General features: G+C 48.4%; 1 protein-coding gene across 2 annotated transcripts in view; it reads right to left on the bottom strand.

Annotated features, from left to right (window-relative positions):
• Nucleotides 1–473: 473 nt before the first annotated feature.
• The window catches only part of csf1rb (colony stimulating factor 1 receptor, b), a 36,665-nt gene continuing 26,878 nt past the window's right edge, over nucleotides 474–10,260 (bottom strand). For both annotated transcript variants that reach the window (XM_049591923.1, XM_049591924.1), the window contains exons 9-22: nucleotides 7,703–7,872; nucleotides 7,506–7,606; nucleotides 4,184–4,310; nucleotides 3,572–3,673; nucleotides 3,386–3,496; nucleotides 2,835–2,994; nucleotides 2,652–2,725; nucleotides 2,444–2,532; nucleotides 2,056–2,178; nucleotides 1,854–1,965; nucleotides 1,541–1,640; nucleotides 1,324–1,450; nucleotides 1,115–1,232; nucleotides 474–1,032 (exon numbers count right to left, since the gene is read on the bottom strand). In XM_049591923.1, the coding sequence (XP_049447880.1) occupies nucleotides 947–1,032; nucleotides 1,115–1,232; nucleotides 1,324–1,450; nucleotides 1,541–1,640; nucleotides 1,854–1,965; nucleotides 2,056–2,178; nucleotides 2,444–2,532; nucleotides 2,652–2,725; nucleotides 2,835–2,994; nucleotides 3,386–3,496; nucleotides 3,572–3,673; nucleotides 4,184–4,310; nucleotides 7,506–7,606; nucleotides 7,703–7,872 (1,600 nt within the window). In that variant the 3' untranslated portion in view covers nucleotides 474–946. The remainder of the gene's footprint in view (nucleotides 1,033–1,114; nucleotides 1,233–1,323; nucleotides 1,451–1,540; nucleotides 1,641–1,853; nucleotides 1,966–2,055; nucleotides 2,179–2,443; nucleotides 2,533–2,651; nucleotides 2,726–2,834; nucleotides 2,995–3,385; nucleotides 3,497–3,571; nucleotides 3,674–4,183; nucleotides 4,311–7,505; nucleotides 7,607–7,702; nucleotides 7,873–10,260) is intronic.

Raw genomic sequence — 10,260 nt, 5'->3', positions numbered from 1 at the left:
GATTTTGATTCATTTTCACGTTACTGTTATTTTGTGTTTGTGTTTTATGCTTTGGCAATAATGTTTTACTGAAAACTTTGATGCCAATAAAGCTTTTGAATTTGAATTTAAAGAAACATGTTAATGATTTGGTTTGTGTCCATCACAGTGACCCAAGGTGTCACTTCCTGAACATGACGTCAGTTTGGGTCAACTGTGCTTCAACAGCTGCACGGCAATTAACTCGTTACTGACTGGGTCGTTTTTAAGAGAAAATACATAAAATGTCGTTGACGTTCATTCGGAGCAAGTCAAATAAATGACTTGTGCAGCGCTCTGACCACAACACGCCTCCTCACACACGCTTCATATGACATTCTGCGATTTATTGCCCCACGAATGACATCACATTCTCGTCATAAAGTTTCTGTGGTTAAAGAAAAAACAAACATGGCGACAGGGTTCCTGAAATTAAGTCAGTGTTCAGAGACTGATGAACTGAACACTTCCTGTGGAAACAGAAGTTTATTTTGAAAAGACATGATGATGTCCGCAGCAGATGCAAGAGGAAACTCAGCGCGTCACATTAAGACGTGAAAGTCGACGGACAAAGCAACGAGTTATGATGAGAGCACTTGTGCTGACTTCCTGGTCAAAGTTGGTCTTCCTGTCCGTCCTCCTCAGACTTTCTCGCTCTTTGTGCTTTTTTGTGAACGATGTCACAAACTGCCGACACCTGTTCTGAATCAGTCTGTGTCCGACTGTTCCAGATTCTGATGTGTGATGAAGGCTTCGTCTCACATGTCCGTCGCTCTTTGGGGATGAAACAAAATCCTAAACTGTATTTTTATTTTTTTGTCAGCAGCTTTTTTACAGTGTTGTTTTTACCTAAAGGGGGCATGGCCTTTGTGACGATGCTGTCATGACAACATGAGACACTGAGACACATTTTGATTGGACGAAATGATCAGGACAGCTGGTAGATGTTCTTCATCATCGGCTCCTCCTCATTGTCGTCATCATCATCATCATCATCATCATCCTCATGGCACTCTGAGAGGATAAAGAGTGGAGCGGAGTCAGAGCAGATTTTTACAGGGGAGCTTCTTTTAGTAACAGGTGGCGGTTTAATGACCTCTGTGAGCTCGCTCCTCTCCTCCTCCACCTCCTCCTCCTCCTCTCTTCACGGCATCTCCTCCTCTGACCTCCTCTTCCTCCTCCTCTCTGAACTCACAGATGTTCCTGTACGCCAACTGTGAAGAAGAAGACGACACCGTGTTCAGATGCGACCTGAAGCCTGCCAGACACATCTGAGGGCACGGCTCAGACAGGAAGTTGTCTCACCTGCTCGCTGTGATGTGGCGACATGTCACTGGTGGAGGGGAGGAGCCTGTTGATGAGCTCAGCGATCGTTTTAAAGGTTGGTCTGTGTGTGGGCTCCAGACTCCAGCAGAGCTTCATCAGCTGATACCTGAGAGGACGACAGGTGAGGACGACAGGTGAGTCCATCACAATCATAACAACTTTATTTAAACTAACATCTGTCTGTTCGTCTGCTCACATGTCTGCTGTAGCAAAGTCAGGCTGGTCCATGTGGCGTCCATCTTGGATCATCTTGTAGAAGTTGGTATCCACGGCAACATTAGGGTACGGACTCTTACCTGAACAGGAGGACACAAACACACTGTCAGCCAATCACAGAGCTTCAGACTCTGTCGCCAGGCAGACATGTCATAGGTCTGAGTGGAGGCGTCTCCATGGCAACAGCTGCTGAGGCTCATGGGTACCGAACCACTGAAGAACTTAATGTCACGATCAATAACTAATATTAATCAGAGCTGTGATGTGATTGGACGAGGTGTTGCCATGGTTACCCAGAGAAAAGGTCTCCCACAGTAGGACTCCGTAGGACCAGACGTCACTCTGGACGGTGTAGACGCACTGAAAGATGCTCTCTGGCGCCATCCACTTCACCGGGAGACGAGCCTGTCAAAATAAAACACAGGAAGACGTCACAGTAAAAGTCGGGGACGTGGTTCCATCTGATTCACCTGGACGCTGAGGACGGACACGCACATTTCCCTGGACGATGTAACTGTCGTCGTTACGGATGTCTCGCGCCAAACCGAAGTCACAGATCTTTGCTACACGATGATCAGTCAGCAGGACGTTCCTCGCCGCCACATCTCTGTGGATACACTGAGAGACAGACAGGTGGAGAGACAGACGGGTGGACAGACAGGTGGAGAGACAGAAAGGTGGAGAGACAGAAAGGTGGACAGACAGGTGGAGAGACAGAAAGGTGTTTAATAATGTTTTGATGTTTCTGGACTAATTTTAGTTTTAATGATGATAATGAGGACTCGTCTGTCCTCACTCGTTACAGTCAGGTTGAGGTCGAGTGGAGAGTGTGTGTGTGTATGTGTGTGTGTGTGTGTGTGTGTGTGTGTGTGTGTGTTCTTACATTCCTGGTGGACAGGAAGTCCAGACCCTGAGCGACCTGGTAGGAAAACCTCATGAGGTCTTCAACAGAGATACTGTCTGTCTGCATACCTGAGGGACAGGCAGACAGTGAGACAGACAGACAGTGAGACAGACAGACAGACAGACAGACAGACAGACAGACAGGTGTGACCTCAGAAACAAAATTACAGGTGTGTTCAGGTTGTTACCTGAATGTTTTTGTCCTGGACTCAGAGCCGGCTGCATCTCCTGATAATCTGAACAACACGAGATCCCACTATCACTGAGACACACACACACACACACACACACACACACACACAATGTGAGCAGGTTTATTTGTGTCGTTGGCGTCGCAGTTTGGACACGTGTGAGCTCGTGTATAACCTGACCTCCTGAGCCTGGCGTGCTGGGCGGCCATGTTCTTATAGAACACTTCCCCCTCTGATTCGTCCACGCTCACAATGGACGTCATGAAGTCCTGAGCGTGAGCCCGCAGGAAGTTGAGCAGGTCGCCGTGGCTACAGTACTCTGTAATCATCAACATGGGGCCTGACGGAAGGAAGACAGAGGTCAAAGGTCAGAGAGACGACAGGAAACAGTGAAAACTGTGCGTCACAGTTTCTGAACATTAACACGTTCATTCCATCCAAACATTCTGTTTAACTTCCTGTCAGAGTGAAACTGCGACGCACGCCGTGTGGCGACTGACACGCAGTAATCTGTGGCGACACACTGAGACCAGATGGAGGCTGTTTGTTACATTATTTTATGACTGAATTAATTCATGTGTTCATCAAAACGTTGTGACTTCCTGTCGCGGCTCTGATTGGTTCAGATTGAAGATCTTTATAATAAACTCTGTCTCGCCGCTCGCCGTGGATCTGATCACACAGGATGAATCCACAGCAGAGTCTGCGGTTAAACATCGAACCATCATCACCTCCTCGCGTGCAGGCTCCCAGCAGGTTGACGATGTTGTCATGGTAACCAAGGTAGCCGAGGATCTTGAGCTCTGACATCAGAGCTTCACGTTCCACCAAGTGAGCGCTCGCTGTTCAGGAAGACAGGAAGTATGAGTCACAGCCATGATGATGATGATGATGAAGGTGAAGATCTGGGGACTCACGTTTGAGCATCTTCACGGCGACTCGGGTGGCGTCCTTCGTTCCCAGACCGTACGCTGTCGCCTCAACGACCTTCCCAAACGCCCCCGATCCCAAAACAGCGCCTGAGAGACAGAGAGGAGGTCAAACTAAGTCACAGGACAGAGAGGACAGAGAGGACAGAGGGCCAAGATGGAGAGGACGGAGGACAGAGGACAGAGAGGACAGGAGGATGGAGGACGGAGGACAGAGAGGACAGAGGGGACGGAGGACAGAGGACAGAGAGGACAGGAGGATGGAGGACGGAGGACAGAGAGGACAGAGGGCCAAGATGGAGAGGACGGAGGACAGAGAGGACAGAGGGCCAAGATGGAGAGGACGGAGGACAGAGGACAGAGAGGACAGAGAGGACAGAGGGCCAAGATGGAGAGGACGGAGGACAGAGAGGACAGAGGGCCAAGATGGAGAGGACGGAGGACAGAGAGGACAGGAGGAGAGGGACAGACAGCTGAGACATGTCTTCACATGAGACGTGACAGCAGAGGATGATGGGAGATCAATGGCTGTATCAGTAATGAACACAGATAAAAGGAGTGTTGAGACGTGCAGTGCTGTGATTGGATGGTGTGTCGCACCGAGGCGGAGCTTGTCTCGAGGAAACTCCCACTTGTGGTTGTACGGCAGCTGGGTGGGGTCAACAAAGGTGTAGCTGTTTCCATCAGTGGTCTCGATGATCTTCCAACGAGTCTCGTATTTGGGTTTCTGAGACAACAAGAAAAAGAATGAGTGAATGATTGAATGAGTGAATGAGTGAATGATTGAATGAGTGAATGAGTCAGCGTTCAGGAAGATAAATTCAACAGGTCAGAGAGGAGAGGAAAGTTAATTTGTCTCTAAGAGACAAACTGTCTCTCAGGCTGAGCGATAATGAGCATTATCATCTCTGAGCTAACTGAGGACACTGAGACACACTGAGGACACAGAGACACACTGAGGACACAGGGACACACTGAGGACACTGAGACACACTGAGGACACAGAGACACACTGAGGACACTGAGACACACTGAGGACACTGAGGACACAGAGACACACTGAGGACACAGAGACACACTGAGGACACTGAGACACACTGAGGACACAGAGACACACTGAGGACACAGGGACACACTGAGGACACAGAGACACACTGAGGACACAGGGACACACTGAGGATACAGAGACACACTGAGGACACAGAGACACACTGAGGACACAGGGACACACTGAGGACACTGAGACACACTGAGGACACTGAGGACACAGAGACACACTGAGGACACAGAGACACACTGAGGACACTGAGACACACTGAGGACACTGAGGACACAGAGACACACTGAGGACACTGAGACACACTGAGGACACTGAGGACACAGAGACACACTGAGGACACAGAGACACACTGAGGACACAGGGACACACTGAGGACACTGAGACACACTGAGGACACTGAGACACATTGAGGACACTGAGGACACAGAGACACACTGAGGACACAGGGACACACTGAGGACACTGAGACACACTGAGGACACTGAGGACACAGAGACACACTGAGGACACAGAGACACACTGAGGACACTGAGGACACAGAGACACACTGAGGACACAGAGACACACTGAGGACACTGAGGACACAGAGACACACTGAGGACACAGAGACACACTGAGGACACTGAGACACACTGAGGACACTGAGACACACTGAGGACAATGAGACACATTGAGGACACAGAGACACACTGAGGACACAGGGACACACTGAGGACACTGAGACACACTGAGGACACAGAGACACACTGAGGACAATGAGACACACTGAGGACACTGAGACACACTGAGGACAATGAGACACATTGAGGACACTGAGACACACTGAGGACACAGAGACACACTGAGGACACTGAGACACACTGAGGACACAGGGACACAATGAGGACACAGAGACACACTGAGGACAATGAGTCACATTGAGGACACTGAGACACACTGAGGACAATGAGACACACTGAGGACACAGAGACACACTGAGGACACAGGGACACACTGAGGACACTGAGACACACTGAGGACACTGAGACACACTGAGGACACTGAGACACACTGAGGACACAGGGACACACTGAGGACACTGAGACACACTGAGGACACAGAGACACACTGAGGACACTGAGACACACTGAGGACACAGGGACACACTGAGACACACTGAGGACACAGAGACACACTGAGGACAATGAGACACACTGAGGACACAGAGACACACTGAGGACACAGGGACACACTGAGACACACTGAGGACACAGAGACACACTGAGGACACTGAGACACACTGAGGACAATGAGACACACTGAGGACACAGAGACACACTGAGGACACAGGGACACACTGAGGACACAGAGGCACACTGAGGACACTGAGACACACTGAGGACACTGAGACACATTGAGGACACTGAGGACACAGAGACACACTGAGGACACAGGGACACACTGAGGACACTGAGACACACTGAGGACACTGAGGACACAGAGACACACTGAGGACACAGAGACACACTGAGGACACTGAGGACACAGAGACACACTGAGGACACAGAGACACACTGAGGACACTGAGGACACAGAGACACACTGAGGACACTGAGACACACTGAGGACACAGGGACACACTGAGGACACAGAGACACACTGAGGACACTGAGACACACTGAGGACACAGGGACACAATGAGGACACAGAGACACACTGAGGACAATGAGACACACTGAGGACACTGAGACACACTGAGGACAATGAGACACATTGAGGACACACTGAGGACACAGAGACACACTGAGGACACTGAGACACACTGAGGACACAGGGACACAATGAGGACACAGAGACACACTGAGGACAATGAGTCACATTGAGGACACTGAGACACACTGAGGACAATGAGACACATTGAGGACACAGAGACACACTGAGGACACAGGGACACACTGAGGACACTGAGACACACTGAGGACACAGAGACACACTGAGGACACTGAGACACACTGAGGACACAGGGACACACTGAGGACACTGAGACACACTGAGGACACAGAGACACACTGAGGACACTGAGACACACTGAGGACACAGGGACACACTGAGACACACTGAGGACACAGAGACACACTGAGGACAATGAGACACACTGAGGACACAGAGACACACTGAGGACACAGAGACACACTGAGGACACAGAGACACACTGAGGACACTGAGACACACTGAGGACAATGAGACACACTGAGGACACAGAGACACACTGAGGACACAGGGACACACTGAGGACACAGAGGCACACTGAGGACACAGGAACACACTGAGGACACAGAGACACACTGAGGACACAGGGACACACTGAGACACACTGAGGACACAGAGACACACTGAGGACACAGAGGCACACTGAGGACACAGGAACACACTGAGGACACTGAGACACAATGAGGACAATGAGACACACTGAGGACACTGAGACACACTGAGGACAATGAGACACACTGAGGACACAGAGACACACTGAGGACACAGGGACACACTGAGGACACAGAGGCACACTGAGGACACAGAGACACACTGAGGACACAGGGACACACTGAGGACACTGAGACACACTGAGGACACAGAGGCACACTGAGGACAATGAGACACAATGAGACACACTGACACTCACCTGATCTCACAGAAATAAGTAAAACGACCTCTTAACACCGCATTCCGTGGTGGCAGCACGTAATGGGTTGAAATTACATGCCGGTACCACCGTGGCTCCTCTGCAGGCAGCTCCTCTGCAGGAGGCTCCTCTGCAGGAGGCTCCTCTGCAGGAGGCTCCTCTGCAGGCAGTCTGTGACACAGATAACAGTGAGACAAACGTACCTGTGTCCACTTGTAAAAGAAGACTGACGACAGCAGGAAGAGGAAGACGGCGGCGCTTAGAGCTCCGATCAGAGGCAACGTGAAGATGCATTCAGGTTCTCCTGCAGGAAACACAAACATAAACATCAACAACAACATCGAGGCGACGCCTTCAGTCATGACAGGTTTTATAGTCAGTCAGGTCTTCAGACACCTACGGAGGTTAAAGACGTCACGGGACTCTCCCATCTGATTGTAGGCCACACATTCCACAGTGACATCATCACCAGGTGACACAGGGACACTCAGGCGTGTTTTAACTTCCTCCTCTTCCTCCTGTGAGGTCACATCAGCTGAAGAAACCTGATTGGTGGAGTCCTCTCCACACCTGCAGAGAAGGTGGAGAATGAGATGTTTTTTAGTTTTTTATTCAGTTTCTTTCTCTTTGATTCTGTTCACAATGTTGACTCATTTTTATTTTCCTCTGCTGTCAAATTATTTCCTCTGTTGTCAAAATTATTTCCTCTGTTGTCTGTTGCATTCTCCTGTGGAGGGGTATGGTGCCCTTAGTGCTGAAGAGCTTGTTGCTCTTTTTAACTCCACATGCACTAGCATTTTGGACGCCATCGCTCCCTTGCATCAAACTCCCTAAGGCAATTTCTGAACTATGGATAAATGACTCTATACGTGCTCTCAGACGCTCTTGTAGGCGTGCTGAGAGAAGGTGGAAGAAGGACAAGTTGCATGTCTCCGTTGGGATTCTACAGGAGTGCTTATTGGAGTATCAGAAAGCGGTGAAAGCTGCTAAAACCACTTACATCTCGCACCTTGTCTCAAACAACATTGATAAACCAAAGGTTCTGTTTAATGTTTTAGATTCTCTTGTTAACCCACGCTATATTGCTCCCATTGTTCCAACTCCTGCTCTCTGTAATGATTTCCTCAACTTTTTTGTCGAGAAAATCTCTGCTCTTCATTCTGTACCTTGTCTTGCTGAGCCTGATCCCTCTGACCCACCCATGTGCCCAGCTGTTTTTGACCAGTTTGAGCCTATATCACTGTCCTCTCTGTCAGATATAGTTTGTGGGATGCGACCCACAAACTGCCTCTCAGACAGTATTCCCTCGCACCTTTTTAAAGAGGTTTTTGATTCAGTTGGATCTTTTATTCTTGTTCTGATTCATAACTGTTTTAGTTCAGGGTGCTTTCCTGCCCCTTTTAAACATACTATAGTGCAGCCACTCATTAAAAAGCCCAGCCTGGACCCCTCTGTTCTCTCCAACTTCAGGCCCATCTCCAAATTACCCTTCCTGTCCAAAGTGTTAGAGAAAGTAATTGCTGTACAGTTGCAATTATTTTTAGTACAAAATGATATCTATGAGAAGTTTCAGTCTGGTTTTAGGTCTGGTCACAGTACTGAAACTGCTCTTTTAAGAGTGTTTAATGATCTTGTCTTAACTGTGGACTCAGGATGTGCCGCTATCCTGGTGACCTTAGATTTGACGGCTGCCTTTGATACTGTTGATCATAGGACCCTCTTATCACGCCTAGATCACTGTGTAGGCATTAAAGGTGCTGCCCTCAAGTTGCTACAGTCGTACCTAACCGACAGGAGTTTCTCTGTCCATCTGGGTGAATTCTCCTCAAATGTGGCCCTCTTACCTGTGGGTCCCCCAAGGCTCCATTTTGGGCCCTTTATTGTTTTCTTTATATATGCTGCCCCTAGGTCCCATTCTCCGTAAGCATAATGTTTCTTTTCATTGCTTTGCAGATGATGTCCAAGTGTACCTTCCTTTAAAATTAAAATGTAAGGACTCTCTGCAGCCTCTGTTAGCTTGTCTTAATGACATAAAAACTTGGATGGGCCTAAATTTCCTGACTCTAAATGATAATAAGACTGAGGTTATTGTATTTGGATATCCGGAATTTGTAAATGACTCTGTTGGTGCTCTGGGCCCCTTGGCTTCCAAAAACTGTTCTTTTATTAAAAGCCTTGGTGTCACTTTTGATAGTGCTTTTAAGTTTGATAGGCAAATTGGTTCTGTGGTCAAAGGTGCTTTCTTTCAGCTTCTCCTGCTCGCCAAAGTAAAGCCCTATCTCTCACCCAAAGACTTGGAGAGAGTTATCCATGCCTTCATTACGTCTAGGCTTGATTACTGCAACTCTCTGTATGTGGGCTTAGATAAACCTTCTTTGCGGCGTCTGCAGCTAGTGCAAAATGCTGCTGCTCGCCTTTTGACCAGCACGAAAAAACGTGACCACATCACACCGGTTTTGGCCTCTTTGCATTGGCTTCCTGTCCGCTGCAGGATTGATTTTAAGATTTTGATATTTGTTTTTAAGATATTGAATGGTCTGGCCCCCCAGTACTTAGTTGAACTCATCCATGTTCACACACCAGCTAGAGCTCTGAGGTCATCAAATGAGTTGCTTCTAGATGTCCCGATATCTAGGCTCAAAACTAAAGGCGACCGAGCCTTTGCGGTGGCTGCCCCAAAATTGTGGAACAGTTTACCACTGTATATTAGATCTGCCCAGACTATTTAAGTCGTTGCTGAAGACCCATCTTTTCTCGTTAGCATTTGACGCATGTTGAGCCGAACATTGCCGATGTATGGACTGTTTTTATTGAATGTTGTGCCTATTGTGCACTTTATTTTGTTTTCTATTGTTACTCTTGTGTGTTCTAATGCTGTATTTTTCTATTTCTATAGTTGTATTTTAATACTTTAGTGCTTTCTAGATTGTACAGCACTTTGGCAAACCTCGGTTGTTT

This window comes from Epinephelus fuscoguttatus, linkage group LG12, assembly GCF_011397635.1.
Source record: "Epinephelus fuscoguttatus linkage group LG12, E.fuscoguttatus.final_Chr_v1".
Classification (NCBI taxonomy): Eukaryota; Metazoa; Chordata; class Actinopteri; order Perciformes; family Serranidae; genus Epinephelus; species Epinephelus fuscoguttatus.
This window is presented reverse-complemented; position numbering and strand designations above follow the sequence as displayed.